The 16,558-nt window shown below is 55.1% G+C and overlaps 1 protein-coding gene across 3 annotated transcripts; it reads left to right on the forward strand.

Annotated features, from left to right (window-relative positions):
* Positions 1-1,898: 1,898 nt before the first annotated feature.
* Positions 1,899-12,814, forward strand: FGFR4 (fibroblast growth factor receptor 4). 3 transcript variants are annotated; one of them, XM_055325012.1, is made up of 18 exons: positions 1,899-2,071; positions 4,622-4,765; positions 5,429-5,692; positions 5,785-5,865; positions 5,986-6,152; positions 6,717-6,840; positions 7,361-7,551; positions 7,691-7,829; positions 8,132-8,325; positions 8,434-8,579; positions 8,667-8,788; positions 10,324-10,434; positions 10,519-10,709; positions 11,093-11,215; positions 11,308-11,378; positions 11,614-11,751; positions 11,926-12,031; positions 12,115-12,814. In XM_055325012.1, exons 2-18 carry the CDS (start codon positions 4,675-4,677, stop codon positions 12,259-12,261), a joined length of 2,406 nt encoding a protein of 801 aa, XP_055180987.1. In that variant the 5' UTR covers positions 1,899-2,071; positions 4,622-4,674; the 3' UTR covers positions 12,262-12,814. The 3 variants fall into 3 exon arrangements, with proteins under 3 accessions (XP_055180987.1, XP_055180988.1, XP_055180989.1); XM_055325013.1 differs by lacking the exon at positions 1,899-2,071 and adding an exon at positions 2,413-2,727; XM_055325014.1 differs by lacking the exons at positions 1,899-2,071; positions 4,622-4,765 and having other exon boundaries at positions 5,435-5,571.
* Positions 12,815-16,558: the final 3,744 nt, after the last annotated feature.

Raw genomic sequence — 16,558 nt, forward strand, 5'->3', positions numbered from 1 at the left:
AAGTGCTATACACCGGGCAGTGTTCTAAAGGATTACACATGTCTACTTTTTGCAAAAGCTTCATGAGGAAAATACTATCATTATACTTACTTTACTGATGAGAAAAATGAATGCAGAGATGGACTAACCTGCCAGGGTTGCTCCAAATGTAATGGCATTGAGATTTGAGTCCTGAAATCTGTGCTCTGAATCGCTTCACTTCTTGCTTCTTTCTCCATGCTCATAGGACAAAGGCATCTAAGAAGAACCTAGCAGGTCCAGAATGCTTCTCTGAAGAAGTGAGCTGACCATCAAGAATCAGATGGAACCAACCAATCCTAATGGGGAAAGATCATTCCAGGAAGAGGGAACCATATGTGTAAAGGCCAAGAGGGTAGAATGGGAGCAAGGAAGAATGAAGGATTTGTCTGGAGATGTGGACAGCGGCCAGATCATGCCAAGAATCATTATGGGAAGCTAGTAGAAAGTTTTAAAGGAGTAGTAGATACATTCAGATTTGTATTTCCTTTTTTTCTTTTTTTAAGATTTTATTTTTAGGGATCCCTGTGTGGCGCAGCGGTTTAGCGCCTGCCTTTGGCCCAGGGCGCGATCCTGGAGACCCGGGATCGAGTCCCACATCGGGCTCCCGGTGCATGGAGCCTGCTTCTCCCTCTGCCTATGTCTCTGCCTCTCTCTCTCATTCTGTGTGACTATCATAAATAAATAAAAAAAAAATTTAAAAAAAAAGATTTTATTTTTAAGGGGCACCTGCGTGGCTCAGTTGGTTAAGTGTCTGACTTGGCTTAGGTCATGATCTCAGTGCCTGGGATCCATCTGAGTAATGCTCCCTGCTCAGTGAGAAGTCTACTTGTTCCTCTCCTTTTGCCCTTCCCCCCTCAAATAAATAAAATCTTTAAAATTTTTATTTTATATTTTTTAAAGATTTTATTTATTTGAGACAGCACAAGCAGGGAGGAAGGTCAGAGGGAGAGGGAGAAACAGACTCCCCGCTAAGCAGGGAGCCCATCTTTGGGCTCTATCCCAGGACCTTCGGATCACACCTGAGCTGAAGGCAGACACTTAACCAATTGAGCCACCCAGGCGCCCCAAAAGATTTTTTAAGAGTTTATTTATTTGTTCATAAGAGACACAGAGAGAGGCAGAGCCAGGCAGAGGGAGAAGCAGGCTCCATGCAGGGAGCCCGATGTGGGACTCAATCCCGGGACCCCAGGATCACGCCCTGGGCAGAACGCAGGCGCTAAACCGCTGAGCCACCCAGTGATTCCCCAAAAGATTTTATTTTTAAGTAATCTCTACACCCAACGTGGGGTTCAAACTCACAACCCCCGGATCAAAAGTCGCATGCCCCACTGACTGAGCCACTCCACTGACTGAACCAGCCAGCCAGGCGCCTCCAGATTTCAAATATCACTCTAAAGTTTGTGCAGAGAATGGATGGGAGTCGGTGGGAGCAGACGGGGTCTCCTAGCCACTATTTGGTGATTGCACAGAAAACAAGAGTAGCCAGGTTGGGCCAAAGTCTGTAGGGGCTAGCGGGTCAGGACTGCTGGGTGTTACCCTCTAAAAGGGGTGAAGAGCAGAGGTTGGCGCAAATAACTAGAACCTGGAAGCCTGGTCTAGGTGTGGCAAAGGAGGCGGAGTCTGATGGGGTGTGAGCAGGCTGAGGCAGGACCCCAGGATCACGCGGCCCAGTTGGCCATTAGGCTTTGTTGGGTTTGGGGACTGGTCTCCAGGGGGCCGGACGCCGCGTCCCGGTCGTCTCGATAGAGCTGGTCCGGAGGGGCCGGAGATGGGCGGGCGGGCGCCGGGTGGTCCTCCCCCAGCCGCGGCCGGGATGGAGCTGGTCCAGGAGGGGCGGGGCCCGGGGTGGGCGGGGCCTGGGCCTCCCGCGGCCACGCCGCTGTCGCGGGTGCATTCCTGACTCTCTGGCCCCGGGCGGAGGAGCGCCCCGGCCGAGTCTGCGGTCCCCGCGGGGCGCGGGTGTCGCGACTAGCCGGAGCCGAGAGCGGGGCCGCGGAGGGCCCAGGTGAGCTGGGACCCTGTGTCTGGAGCGGCACCACGGAGGCTCGAGGTGAGCGGGACCCCTTGCGGGCTCGGGCTGCGCTCCCCGCCGCCAGAGGGCGAGCGGCAGCGGGGCTCGCGGAGCTGCCCCCTCCTGGCACTGGGGACCTGGGCGTCCTCTAGGAAGGGGGGTGGAGGAGAGGGTAAATCAGTAACCCGCAGCGCACACAGGGCCTTTTGTCCCGCTCCGTCCAAAGAGCACCCTGGCCGTGGAGCTGGTTACTCATTGCCCACCGGGGCGGGGGCGGGGGCGGGGCGGCTGTCCCTGCAGCTCCCCCTCCGGACCTGCCGACTCGCACCTCCCCCCAGGGTGGCCGGGTAGGGGTGGAGAAAGAAGAGCGCGCTGGTCCCTCGGCTGCCAGGCCGTCTGCGTGCCCCGAGTAGAGATGAGGAAGCTGAGGATCCGAGAGGTGCAGTCATTTGCCCAGGGCCCCCCTGCGCTCCTCCCTCCAGCCGGAGGAGAACCCAGGACTGTCTGATTGCGTGTCAGATCCTTCAGCCCCTGAGTAAGGCGGTGGGTTGGTCTGTCAGAGGCCACGTGTGATCCGACTAAGGGTTACAAGGTCCGAGCAGCCTGGGAATAGGAATAAAATCCCCAGGTCTCCCTGACCCTCTCCCAGCTCGAGGTGTAGACCCAGAGGGCTGCTTCCCCTGCAGCAGAGCAAGGTGAGGTGATTCTATGGAGGAGCGCCATGGAAACTGGGGGTGGGTGCAGGAACAGTGGCATCTAAGTCAGGTGGAGAGGAGAAATGGGGACACAGAGGTGTGTCTGTGCAAGAGAGAAGAAATGCCCAGTTTTGAAAGCCAATGGCTTCAGTGCTGAAGATGCTGAAGGAGCAGACTGTACAACCGAAGATACCCACAAGAGTAGGGAGGGAGGCCTAGAATGCTGGATGAACTATAGATTGGATCCTGCAGGACATGGGCAGCCATTAAGGGCTTAAAAGCTGGGGGATATGGGGTGGTGACATGGCAGATTCTTGTGATTTCTAAAGCCCTGCAAGAGAGCAGAGCCTGGAGAGCCAAGGGAGACATTTGCAAAGGCCCAAGCCAGAGATGACTATGGCCTGCCCTGGGTCCAAGCAAGGGAGGTGGGATGGACTGGAAAAGGATTGAGGAGGCAGATGGACTGGAAGTGGAGGGAGTGGGGAAGGGGGATGGGAAGAGATGATGCCCCAGCTGCAGGGGCAACCCAGGGAAGGAGCAGGGTTGTTTGGTTTTTTGTTAAGATTTAATTTATTCATGAAAGACACACAGAGAGAGACACATAGGCAGAGGGCGAAGCAGGATGCTTGCAGAGAGCCCGATGCAGGACTCGATCCCAGGTCCCGGGATCAGACCCTGAGCTGAAGGCAGACACTCAACCGCTGAGCTACCCAGCATCCCAGGAAGGAGCAGTTTGAAGGGGTAGATGACAGCTTTGGTCAGGACAGGTGAAGTGCTCCCTGGCTCAGAACCAGAGCTGGAAATGGGGCAGTGACTGAAGAGAAAGGGTGCAGTGGGCTTCCTGGGCAAGGTAGATTCAGAGACACCAGTGTCTCCTGACTGTTAATGAGTTCCAGGTAATAGCCAGTGGTCCCCTGGGACTACGTTGGTCACCTCTTCCCCTGCCCCAGCTGAGGCTGTTTTGAGTGTTCCTTCTGGGGGATGGGGAGACATCTTTGGTGTCAGAAGAATAGGGTAGGTGTGTGATACCTGACAAGAACTGCACCAGAATTGGAGGTAATTAGCCAAAGGTAGACCTGGGGTGACAGTCATGGAGAGGGAAGGGAAGAACGTTCCAACATTCTGTGTTCCCAGCCCCTACATATGGTCTCTTTTATCCTCAAAGCAGTCCTTTAAAGATAGCATCCAGAGAGGAACAGGAACTTGCAAGTTGGTAAGAGTCCGGATTTTAACTTGGCTTTGTCAGACACAGAGCCCGAGTCACCTCAAATGGAGTTGTGAGGACACAAAAAACAGATGCATTCCCAAGCGTGCAATTCTGGTTCAGAATGAGGAAGAACTTCTCTTGCCATGGAATGTGCTGCTTTGTTAGTAGTGAGTGCGCTGTCACTGAAGGTATTCAAAGCTGGTCAGGAAAATGTCAGCAATGCTATAAGAAGTGTGGGTCAGATCAGATAACATCCAGATGCTAAAGTTTGGCCTTGTTTTATATTTCTTTTTTTCCTTTTTTGGGGGGTGGAGTTCTTCAGCAATAAATTCATTTATTCAGCAAAAAATAAATTACGTGTGCTGAGAGTGAGCAGAAGATATGTCTCCTTTCTCTGCTTTCCTCCAAGGAAAGAATCCCCAAACTGCCCTTTCTGTGAACCTGTGCCAGCGTCTCAGCAGGACTGGAGGAGAGCAGGAAGCCCAGCCCTGCCCCCTGAAGAAGCTTTGGGCTCTGGCCACAGCTTTTAGTCTCTGCCTTGCTGCTGTGTGATGGGGGGGGGGGGGGGGAGGGCGAGGCTTGGACAAGTCCTGGCCACTTCCTGTCTCAGTTTCTTCATCCACAAAATAGGAGAATGGCAATGCGAAATGTGCAGGTCTATCAGAAGTTCTTCTCCCTCCCTTTCAGGAAGGCAGTTGGTGGTAAGCCCAGCCTGGGTCCTTGTGATCAGCAGGAAGGACATGTGGCTGCTGTTGGCCCTATTGGGGGTCCTGGTGGAGGTGCCTGGGGCTCCAGCTTTGTCCTTTGAAGCCTCTGAGGAAATAGAACTAGGTATGGCCTTTAAGGTGGGAGAGGGTGGGCTGGGTGGGCACATGGAGGGAGCTACTAGCTGAGCAAAGCTGGAAAGGATCCTGGCCCAGTCCCTGAGGAGGTGACAGCAGGGCAGGGCCCAACCATTGAGTCTCAGTGTCTGGCTCCCAGCAAGCGTCCACCTATCTCTATGTCCACAAGAGAGGAATGGCCTTGCAGGGTGAAGGGTCCTGAGCTGGGCTGCAGAGCTGGTGGTGAGCCCCTGGCTGTGTGTGTGTGTGTGTGTGTGTGTGTGTGTTCTGTGCACTGGGTATATGGTTTGGGAGGCCCAGGAAGCATGTGTGGTATATGTACTGTGAGTGTGCTGTGCCCTGGAGGTGTGGCATGTGCCCTGTATGTAGCACCTATAGCATGTGTTTGTGTGTGTGTGTGTGAGGCAATGGCATGTCCAATCTAGCATGTGTACTACGCACTGTGTGTGTGATGTGCACCAGAGGCATGGCGATTGCCTTACGTATTGCATCTGTGTAGCATATAATTATGCGTGTATATTTGAGGAGCAGCAGGTGTCCAGCATGTGTCAAGGGGTACTTGTGCCCTGCCCATGCAGCATGTTCTCCATACACAGGGGGCTCACTCATCTGGGGCTTGTGGAGCTCACTGACCTCTGCCCTTGGCCCACAGAGCCCTGCCTGGCCCCCAGCCCAGAGCAGCAAGAACAGGAGCTGACCGTGGCCCTTGGGCAGCCTGTGCGGCTATGCTGTGGGCGAGCTGAACGTGGTGGCCACTGGTACAAGGAAGGCAGTCGCCTACCACCTGCTGGCCGGGTACGAGGCTGGAGGGGCCGCTTGGAGATCGCCAGCTTCCTACCGGAGGATGCTGGCTGCTACCTCTGCCTGGCACGAGGCTCCATGCTTGTCCTGCACAATGTTACCTTGGTTGTGGATGGTAAGGGGGGTCTAGCAGGGGTTAAAGGGTGCCTGGGGAGAGAAAACTTCCTCTTCCTAGACCTCAGACATCTCTCTTTTTCCCTGACATAGACTCCTTGACCTCTAGCAATGGCAACGAGGACCCTAAGGCCCACAGGGTCTCCAGGAATGGGCACATTTACTCCCAGCAAGGTCAGTATGAGTCCTCAAGGACTCATATCCCTACCTCCCAGCTGGTCACTGAGAAGAGACCTGTGTGGAAGCAGGTGATCATCCCGGGGGCACTAAGTTCTCCTTTCTCCTCCCCTCCAGCACCCTACTGGACACACCCTCAGCGCATGGAGAAGAAACTTCATGCAGTGCCTGCCGGGAACACCGTCAAGTTCCGCTGTCCAGCTGCAGGCAACCCCATGCCCACCATCCGCTGGCTGAAGGATGGACAGGACTTCCATGGGGAGCATCGCATTGGAGGCATTCGGGTGAGTCCCAGGTTCTAAGACCATCTGCTCCTCCATTATCACTCCCCGGTTGGTCTGCTCATACCTAGCAGTCACTCTTTCTCTAATGAGAAAGGCAGCTACAGGCTCTAGAAGGAACACTAGATATCGGACTAGGACGGCTCTGATTCAAGTCCCCACTCTGCCACCCTCCTGCAAATGACTTAATCTCTCAGGCTTAGCTTTCCTTGTAAACCAGAAAGGCTCACTGACTGGCAGGTATGGAGTTTTAGCAGCTAATTCTCATGATAAGACCCTGTCGGGTCAGTTCCAGGTTGTAGTGAGGAAGCTGATACTCAAGGAGGGCAAAAATTGGCTCAAGGTGATACAGCCAGGAAGAGGCCATATTAAAACTTGAAGACTTAAACCCAGGGTTCAGACATTTCTTGGAGTCTTTTCCTTTCTCCCAGGGTCTCTAGCCCTGGCCTGGCCTCCCTAGGGCCTTGAGAGCTTAAGAAGACCCTCGTGACCCTAGCCTCTTCATGCGCTGGACCCCTGGGTGGGCAAAGGTGAATGGCCACTCATAGACGCTTCCCCTGCCCTCAGCTGCGCCACCAGCACTGGAGCCTGGTGATGGAAAGTGTGGTGCCCTCAGACCGTGGCACATACACTTGCCTCGTGGAGAACTCTATGGGCAGCATCCGCTACAGCTACCTACTGGATGTGCTGGGTGAGCGGATGGGCAGGCAAGGCGGTATGGGGGTGGGAACCCTGACACTGCCCTCAGGTAGGGCCCAGTCTGGCAGGCAATATGGACTAAGTCTTAGATGGCTCAAGCTGCCTCAAGTGTCCCACTGGGCCAGAGGGAAGCACAGAGGGTAACATTGGCCTGGACGATCAGAGGTCAGCTGAGAACAAAGTGGAAAAGACATCCAGGCAGAGGGCACAGGTGGAATAAAGGTCCTAGGTGTAACAAATACAATGCATTTGTGAAGAGGTGTATGCCTGGGATGTGGCATTTAAGCGGGGAGCTATGTTGTGGAGGGTTTTGAATGCTAGACTGTGAAGTTGTCCTTGACCCCAGAGGCATTGGGGAGCTATGGAAGGTTTCAGCAGGGTCAGCAGGGGACAGCCAAGGTCTGAGCTACATATCAGGAAGTTCCCTCCCTTGAGCTGGGGCTGGAGGCAGGTGGCCAGGGTGCTTCTGTGGGTGCCACTGGTTAGGGTTGACCACCTGGCCCGGCCCCCAGAGCGGTCCCCGCACCGGCCCATCCTACAGGCGGGGCTCCCGGCCAACACCACAGCCGTGGCGGGCAGCGACGTAGAGCTGCTGTGCAAGGTGTACAGCGACGCCCAGCCCCACATCCAGTGGCTGAAGCACATCGTCATCAATGGTAGCAGTTTTGGCGCCGACGGCTTCCCCTACGTGCAAGTCCTCAAGGTCCAGCCCCCAGCGGCACCCACACCCTACCGTTCTCCCATGGGGTGGGGGGGGTGAGGCGCTTGTCCCTAGCTTCCTTCCTGGCCACAGTGTGGCCCGTGTCCCCATGGTGACCCCTGAGTGTGTCCCCCATCCCCAGACAGCAGACATCAATAGCTCAGAGGTGGAGGTCCTGTACCTTCGGAACGTGTCAGCTGAGGATGCAGGAGAATACACCTGCCTGGCAGGCAACTCCATTGGCCTCTCCTACCAGTCAGCCTGGCTCACAGTGCTGCCAGGTGAGCACTTGAGAGGCCAGGGGTGGCCACAGCAACTCTGCTGTGAGCCAACGGTGGGCTGTGTCCCTTGGCCGGTGGGGCTTGGGACATGGCATGCAGACTTATGTGTTTGATTGCTCACGTAGCGGTTCTTCTGTGCACATCCCCGTGTGACTGCCATGTGACCCGCTGGGTTATGGGTGTGCTTTCTTGGTGACTGTCCCAGTGTGTTGGGAGTTGTGAGGCCTGAGTTAGAGTATTCAGAGCTGGCCATCTAACCACTGACCAGTTTTCTGTCTATATGTGTGTCTGTGTGTGGGCAGAGGAGGACCTCACATGGACAGCAGCAGCATCCGAGGCCAGGTACACGGACATCATTCTGTACGTGTCAGGCTCTCTGGCTTTGGTTGTCCTCCTGCTACTAGCTGGGTTGTATCGAGGGCAGGTACTCATCAGCCGGCAGCCCAGGCAGCCCGCCACCGTGCAGAAGTTGTCCCGCTTCCCTCTAGCCCGACAGGTACCATGCTGTTCCCCACCCCCTGCCGTGACCCTGTAGTGAAGCTCTTGGCCTGCCTTCCTAACCCAGTTCAGCTCCAGCAGGCTGACCAAGTCACCCGCCTTACAGTTCTCCCTGGAATCGGGTTCTTCGGCCAAATCGAGCTCATCCTTGGTGCGGGGTGTCCGTCTCTCCTCCAGTGGCCCTCCCTTGCTCTCTGGCCTTGTGAGTCTAGACCTACCTCTCGACCCACTGTGGGAGTTCCCCCGGGACAGGTATGCTGCATGGAGGGAGGATCGGGATGCAGGCTCCAGGCAGGAATGACGTTCATATGGCTGAGGCCTCGGCTTTCTTATTTCCAGGCTGGTGCTCGGAAAGCCACTGGGGGAGGGCTGCTTTGGGCAGGTAGTACGTGCAGAGGCCTTTGGCATGGACCCCACCCAGCCTGACCAAGCCAGCACTGTGGCTGTCAAGATGCTCAAGGGTGAGTGGTGACCCCGGGGGAAATGCTGTGGCCTTGGGACTAACAAAAGAGGCTCATGGTGCTACTATGAACACTGGTGGCCGGAAGGGCTACAGGACCCCGCCCTTGAGCCTAGGGCCCAACTCTGCTACCAATCCTGGCAAGCCATTTCATTTTTTTTTTTTTAAGATTTTATTTATTTATTCATGAGAGACACAGAGAGGGAGAGAGAGCAGCAGAGACACAGGCAGAGGGAGAAGCAGGCTCCATGCAGGGAGCCTGATGTGGGACTCGATCCCAGGTCTCCAGGATCACGTCCTGGGCTGAAGGCAGCACTAAACTGCTGAGACACCTGGGCTGCCCTGGCAAGCCATTTCAGGGCCTATTTCTTCATGGGTCACCTGGGGGTAAATAGTAGTCCCTACCTCCAGGCCTCAGGAATGACTTATACCAGGTACTTTACACAAACCTCAGGAATGATGATGACTACAAGGATTTGGGGTGATTAGGGTCAGACCATCTTAGCCCTGGCCCCATGTCAGCCTTGGTCTTGTAGGCTTCCATCTCGTTCCCCCCAAGTCCCCTCAAGTCACACCTTCAGCCTCCCCAGCTGGGCCCCTTCCCAGATCTGTCCCTTTGTGTCCTCCACTCTAGAACAGCCCGAGCACCAGCCCCAAAGTGCATAGGACACACCTTGGACCTACCATCGGGGCCTCTCACTGGTGTCCCTCCTCTACAAAACCACTGTTCTCCTCACCCACCCCCTCCTCTCTGCACAGCTGGGGCCACCTGGTACTTTCTGGGAGGGAGGGATTGAGAAATGTGCATTGGGAGGTCTGGCAGGGAGGGGTATGTCATTGGCCCGGGGCCACAGGTCAGCCCCGGTCCTCAGCCTTCTCAAGAAAATCTGGAGCAGCTTCTTCCCAGCCTCCCCTGGCTGCACCCCACTCTTGAATTCCCAGGCCAGATGGACACCAGGCCTCAGGGCGCCAGTCTGCTTCCCACCCCCAGGAGTTCTCACCCCATTCAGGAACTGACGCCAAATCTCCAAAGAGAGCTTCTTCCTCCTCTCTCCTGTCTGCCTCACAGATAGGCCTGCCTCCTGTACATCCCTGGTCTTACTGCTTCCTTGCAATTGCTGTGAGAGGCAAGGCATGATCCTTTATCCCATTTTATACAAGAAGATCCCAAGGTTCAGAGAAGTTAGATGACTTTTTATTCCTTATTATTTTTTAAAGATTTTATTTATTTATTCATGAGAGACACAGAGAGAGAGAGAGAGAGAGAGAGGCAGAGACACAGGCGGAGGGAGAAGCAGGCTCCATGCAGGGAGCCCGATGCGGGACTTGATCCTGGATTCCGGGACCATGCCCTGGGCCCAAGGCAGATGCTCAACCTCTGAGCCACCCGGGCGTCCCAGTCAGACAACTTTTTAAATGCCAGAGCCAAGCGGGAATTCAGGTCCAGACCTTTCTGACTCCGGGCCCGGCACTCCATGTCCTGTCCCCGACCCTGCAGCTCCCCCATGTCCATCACCCTGGCTGTCACCCCTGCAGACAATGCCTCCGACAAGGACCTGGCAGACCTGGTCTCTGAGATGGAGGTGATGAAGCTGATCGGCCGACATAAGAACATTATCAATCTGCTGGGTGTCTGTACTCAGGAAGGTGGGTTGGAACAGGGCTGAGGGCAGGGTGGCGGGATGTGGGGCCACAGGCTCAGCAGCCTCCCTGTCCCTCTGACCTCTACAGGACCCCTGTATGTGATTGTGGAGTGTGCTGCCAAGGGAAACCTTCGGGAGTTCCTGCGGGCCCGGCGTCCCCCTGGCCCCGACCTCAGCCCTGATGGGCTGAGGAGCAGTGAGGGGCCACTCTCCTTCCCCGCCCTGGTTTCCTGTGCCTACCAAGTGGCCCGAGGCATGCAGTATCTGGAGTCGAGGAAGGTATAGGCAGTGGGCAGCATTCTGAACCATTCTGACTGCTCCATCTATACACTTCCCTGCCCGTGCCACTGAATGTCCCCGTCTTCTCCCTCTCTGCCCCTTTCCTGTCTACATGCCTCCAGCCCCTTCTATACGTCCCATCTGTACACTGCACGTCTGCATTCCTTGCTCTCTCAGTCCCTAACTCATAGGGCCAGGGAAGAGACCATGGAAGGGAGGGGGTGTGGGCACTGAAGTCAGCCTCAGTTTCCCCTCTCTGAATCTGACTTCTTTATCTGTAAAATGAGTGAAGGATGCCTACTCCCAGGGTTACTGTGAAATACAGTGTGTCCATCTTCCAGCCATGAGTCCTGATAAACGTAAGTCCCCTGCCCTGCCCCCAGTGCATCCACCGGGACCTGGCTGCCCGGAACGTACTGGTGACAGAGGACAATGTGATGAAGATTGCTGACTTTGGGCTGGCCCGTGGCGTCCACCACATTGACTACTACAAGAAAACCAGCAATGTGAGGGAGGCAGGGCAGGGTTGGCAAGGGGAGTGTGGAGGGTACCAGGACCTGTGGAACTCCACATCAGTGTCCCCACCTCTCCCATTCAGGGCCGCCTGCCTGTCAAGTGGATGGCACCCGAGGCCTTATTTGACCGAGTCTACACACACCAGAGTGACGTGTGAGTCCTGGAGGTTGAGGGTCTGGAATATCTGCCACCAATCATTGTCCTACCCCACAAAGAAGGCAAAGCAATCACCCAAGGTCACACAACCCTAGGTCCAGAGTGGGACCAGACTTCAATCCCTACCCTCTGTGGTGGATCATGCCTGCAAGCTCCCCCATCCTGGCCCCCGGAGTAGGAAGCAAAGCTGAACTTGGGTGCCCTGCTGAGCCCTGCCTGGTCCTGCCTCTAGGTGGTCGTTTGGGATCTTGCTGTGGGAGATCTTCACCCTCGGGGGCTCCCCATACCCCGGCATCCCTGTGGAGGAGCTGTTCTCACTGCTGCGGGAGGGGCATCGGATGGACCGGCCCCCCAACTGCCCCCCAGAGCTGTGAGGCCTCACCCTCCTCTCCTCCACTATACACTCCTTAGCCTCTGCTCTGATCTTGTCCTTCGGGCCCAGCTTCCTCTTTCTCTGTTACCATGTCCTCCTTAGCCGCTGAATGGCCCTACCTGCCCTCCTCAAACCCTGCCCCTATATCTGACCCTCTACCCCTTCCACCAGGTATGGGCTAATGCGGGAGTGCTGGCATGCAGCACCCTCTCAGAGGCCAACTTTCAAGCAGCTGGTAGAGGCACTGGACAAGGTCCTGCTGGCCGTCTCCGAGGAGGTACTACTCCCCTCTTGCCCATGACCTCCCTCTGGCCCTCATCCCAGCTGCCTACTAGGACTGACCGGCACTGTTCCCCGTAGTACCTAGACCTCCGTCTGACCTTCGGACCCTACTCCCCGGCCGGTGGGGATGCCAGCAGCACCTGCTCCTCCAACGACTCTGTCTTCTGCCATGACCTCCTGCCACTGGGGCCCAGCTCCTTCTCCTTCCCTGGGGCGCAGACATGAACAGGGGCACAAGGTGGTATAGGCAGGCAGGCCAGCAGCCTTCGGCCTCCTGGCTTAGCTACAACCTGGCAGTGCTCAACTTTGGTGGCCTTGGGCCCCAACTTCAGGATACTATCCCAGATCCCTAGTTCTGCTTTGGGGAGGTCCATCCTTGTTCCTAGGGCCCCTAATTGAGGCTTGCTACTCTGGCCTCAGATTCCCAAACCAGACTTCCAACCCAGCCTTAAGGCCCTGCCCGCCCTTGCCTTCAGAACCATGGCCTGTTAGGGTTCTGCCTGGCCTCCTGGGCCTTAGCACTCAGTCCTTGAGCCAGGGGTTTGGCCAGCCGGACCTAGCTGTAGAGCTGTCCTAAACCTCCTTGCTTCCTTGCACCAAGAGAGGTCTTGGGCCTCTGAACCCCATTTCCCCAGAGCTTCCCTGCCTCCCCTTTCCTGCTTGTCCCAGCATCTTGGTGGAAAGAGCATTGGCTCCTGTGTTCCTAGCTGAGCAGCTGGAAGCCTGCCTAAAAAACACAGAAGCAAATGGCCTTTTATAAATTATTTTTTGAAGTAAACCTCTGTGTTCCTGGTGTCTTCCCTGCAGTGAATGGAGGGGAAACAGGATGGAGGGATCCCCAAGCTGGGAGTTTTGCCTGAGTGACACAAACTGAGGGCTCTGTGCCAGGCCTTGGGCTTGTGTTCTCCTATAGCTACTCCAGGGTGCACCCCGGAACCCGTGTGCACCTCTGTCTTGGTCTGTCTTACCAGCACCATCTTGTGTATGTGATAGTCTGAATGACTGCTGATGGCAGAGGAGTCCACATGGCACCATCCATGGGGTGGAACTCTCTCATACCCCCCATTTGTGTGTGTGTGTGCCTGTCCTGGGACTGTCCCCAGGGTGCTGGCAGCACCCCACCCCCATCTGCTCAGCATTAACCAAGCCGACCGTTAACACAGCGTGAAAGCCTGCAACCCAGCTTCAAGGCTGCTGCCCGCTCCCACGCTCCGCTGCTCAGACTGGGGGCTTGTGAGGGCTGTGCCTGCCACTGCCACTACCCCCGCCCCCCACCAGTCTCCCGGGCAGCAGCTGGTTGCCGCCTAGCTAGGCTGCAGCTGTCCCTGCCTGCCTGGTCTTCCCCTGGAGAGGCTGTCATGGCCTGTTCTCAAACACCCTCTGTGGGGAACACGGAGATCAGCTTCCCAGGGCTCTGAGCCTGGAATCTTCCCCGGGGGCCCTTGAACCATGGGGTTGGAGGTACCTAACCCAGTGCCTGGTGCTCCCTCCTGCCCTGTCCTCTCCTGGGAAGGACAGACTCTTGGTGGAGGCCACCTGAATTAGCCTCCCGGGGGGTGGCAGCTGAAAATATATACAGGGTCAGAAGGGCCTGGATATAAGAATCAGAGGCTGGGGGATCTCTGGGTGGCCCAGCGGTTTGGCACCTGCCTTTGGCCCAGGGTGTGATCCTGGAGGCCCAGGATCGAATCCCACATCGGGCTCCCGGTGCATGGAGCCTGCTTCTCCCTCTGCCTGTGTCTCTGCCTCTCTCTCTCTGTGACTATCTTAAATAAATTAATTAAAAAAAAAAAAAAAGAATCAGAGGCTGGGCTCTTTCTCTTCCTGCTCTGGGTTTCATCATACCCCCAACCTATGCACTGCCTTTCTGACTGAGCCCCACCTCCAAGCCTCATCTCCCCCTGGAGATCACTGTGCCCAGCCCAGTCACAAGATGGACAGGTCTCTAAGAACCCACCTGCAGGAGGAAAGGGTGGGGAGGCTAGAGTAGCGTGTAAAGACAGGGGATGAGAATGAGAACTCTCATTTTTCCACTTTCCCATTGTGAGTCCACTGCTGAGCCAGACTCAGCCACCCAGCACTGCCCCTCACCATAGCCTCACCAGACAAAGATCAATTTTCCCAACTGAATGATAGAGAAACAGAATGTGACCCGCCCAAGGTCACAAGGATGGGGGACTAAGGAAGGAGCTGAGCTGGCTCCCCCACCCCAAGTCCAGGTTCCCTGCAGCTCCTGTGCACATAAGAGACCAGAGTTAGGTCACTCAGAGTGACAGGGGCAGATGGTGCCTGGTGGGTCATGGGGGCTGGGAGAGGCTCAGCTACCCACCCTGTAGCCCCGCCCTGCCAGCATCCCTGGCAGGCACACACTTGCCACATTCCTGATGTCCCAAGTCAGAAGGAGACAGATGCTGCTAATTCCCCCGTGCAAGCTTTCCTGCTCCATCTCCCCTCCCCCGAGCCTCTAGATCAGTATGGCAGCATCTGGAGCCTGGTCCCCTAAGTCTGCCAGAGCTCTGAGTGGCTTCCTAGCCAGTGATACTGGTCTTGGGAGCTTGCAGAAAAAGCACTGGGTCACCTCCAGACTCTGCCACTTGCTGGGTGTGTGTCTATTAGGGCTCTGGTGAGAGCAACCATAGATTGACAGAAAGTCCCAGTCAGGGAGCAGAAGGCTGCTGGGAGGGAATGGACACCTGGGAGGGAAAGTCAGGTTGTCCATAGTGTGTGTAGCAGGGCAGGGGGTGAGGGGCAAAGGGGGGGTATGACCAAAGTTCCCCTCTCTGTGCCTAAAACACAGGAAGGGTGACATGTCTCAGAGAATGGTTTTAAGTGCTCAGTCAACAATGGCTGTTGTTGCTCAGGGATTAGGAGGGAATGGCCCCCAGAGCCAGCTTGCCATGATCTCATTCCCTCCTTGTGGCAGCCCTTCCTGGAAGGCATTTATGTTCCTGTTGCCCAGATGAGGACACCGAGGCTCAGAATAAGGAAGTGACTGGCCCAAGGTTACATGGGAGCAAGTGGGAGAGTCAGTGCTCTGGGCCAGGTGCTCTGAGAGCAGAACTCATTCCCACAGCCCTGAGGCCCACTGGTCTGAGAACTAGGAAAACATTTGGGTTTGCATGAAGTAGGAGATATCTGCTAACGGAATGTCCATGCACACAGGTGGATGTGCCAGGCCTGGCTCTTTGAACTCCAGCCCTATGGCTTTCAGCCCTACCACCTCACATGGGCTGCTCCCCCATGGGAACACACTTCTTGGGGCACACTCTTCCCCACTCTCACCTAGCCAAACCTTACTTGTCCTGTAGATCTCACTCAAACTTCATTTTTATTTTATTTTTTAAATATTTATTATTCATGAGAGACACAGAGAGAGAGAGACAGACACACAGGCAGAGGGAGAAGCAGGCTCCATGCAGGGAGCCTGACATGGGACTGGATCCCCAATCCTGGGATCATGCCCTGAGCCAAAGGCAGACGCTCAACCACTGAGCCACCCAGGCGTCCCTCAAACCTCATTTTTGGGGGCAGCCCAGGTGGCTCAGCGGTTTAGCGCCGCCTTCGGCCCAGGGCACAATCCTGAGACCTGGGATCGAGTTCCGCATTGGGATCCCGGCATGGAGCCTGCTTCTCCCTCTGCCTGTGTCTCTGTCTCTCTCTCTCTATGTGTGTGTCTCTCGTGAATAAACAAATAAAATATTTAAATTTTAAAAAAACAACTTATTTTTTTGAGAGGCCTCCTGGGTTGCCCTTTCCAGCCTGGGCCCCTCTTCCTGCTGAGCTCCCCTGTTCAGAGGCTAAAGAAGAGAGGCTATCAATATTCTCCTCCTTCCCCAAAACTGAACACCAGAAACAAGCACTGTGTTGCTAGTTTTTTAATCAGTAGTTCTGAAACCTTACCATATTATCAGAATCACCTGGAGGGCTTGGATTGCTGGGCTCCACCTCAGAAGTTTATATTTTTTAGTAGGTTTGAGGTGGAGCCTGGAAATTTGCATTTCTTTTCTTTTTTTTTTGAAATTTGCATTTCTAACAAGTTCTCAGGGGTTGCAGATGCTGCTGGTTGGGGCAGCACACTTTGGAAACCACGGCTTTATTTTTTATTATTTATGTAGTTTTTTTTTTTCTTTTCTAAGATTTTATTTATTTATTTGAGAGAGAGCACGAAAGCACATGCGTTTGTATGAGTGGGAGGAGGGGCAGAGAGGAAGGGAGAGGGACAGAATCAAGTAGATGCTGGGCTGAGCATGGAGCCCATGCAGGGCTGGATCTCATGACCCTGAGATCACAACCTGAGCCAAAACCAGGATTTGGATGATCAACCGACTAAGTCACCAAGGCACCCCTATTTTACCCTTTTTTTTTTTGGTAGGCCCCATGCCCAGTTGAACTCACAATTCTGAGATCAAGACCCGAGCTGAGATCAAGAGTTGGTCGTTTAATCAAGTGAGCCACCCAGGCTCCCCTATTTTATTTATTTATTTATTTATTTGAAGATTTTTATTTCTTTTTTTTTTTTAAG

The sequence above is a fragment of the Nyctereutes procyonoides genome, unplaced genomic scaffold (assembly GCF_905146905.1).
Source record: "Nyctereutes procyonoides isolate TBG_1078 unplaced genomic scaffold, NYPRO_anot_genome, whole genome shotgun sequence".
NCBI lineage: Eukaryota > Metazoa > Chordata > Mammalia > Carnivora > Canidae > Nyctereutes > Nyctereutes procyonoides.

What these genes read in the sequence shown, in the direction of transcription:
- FGFR4 (XM_055325012.1), top strand. Translation starts at nt 4,675, where the DNA reads ATGTGGCTGCTGTTGGCCCTATTGGGGGTCCTGGTGGAGGTGCCTGGG. An exon ending in GGGTGTCTGTACTCAGGAAG is followed by an intron (nt 10,435 to 10,518) that starts GTGGGTTGGAAC and finishes TGACCTCTACAG; the next exon opens with GACCCCTGTATGTGATTGTG. An exon ending in TACACACACCAGAGTGACGT is followed by an intron (nt 11,379 to 11,613) that starts GTGAGTCCTGGA and finishes TCCTGCCTCTAG; the next exon opens with GTGGTCGTTTGGGATCTTGC.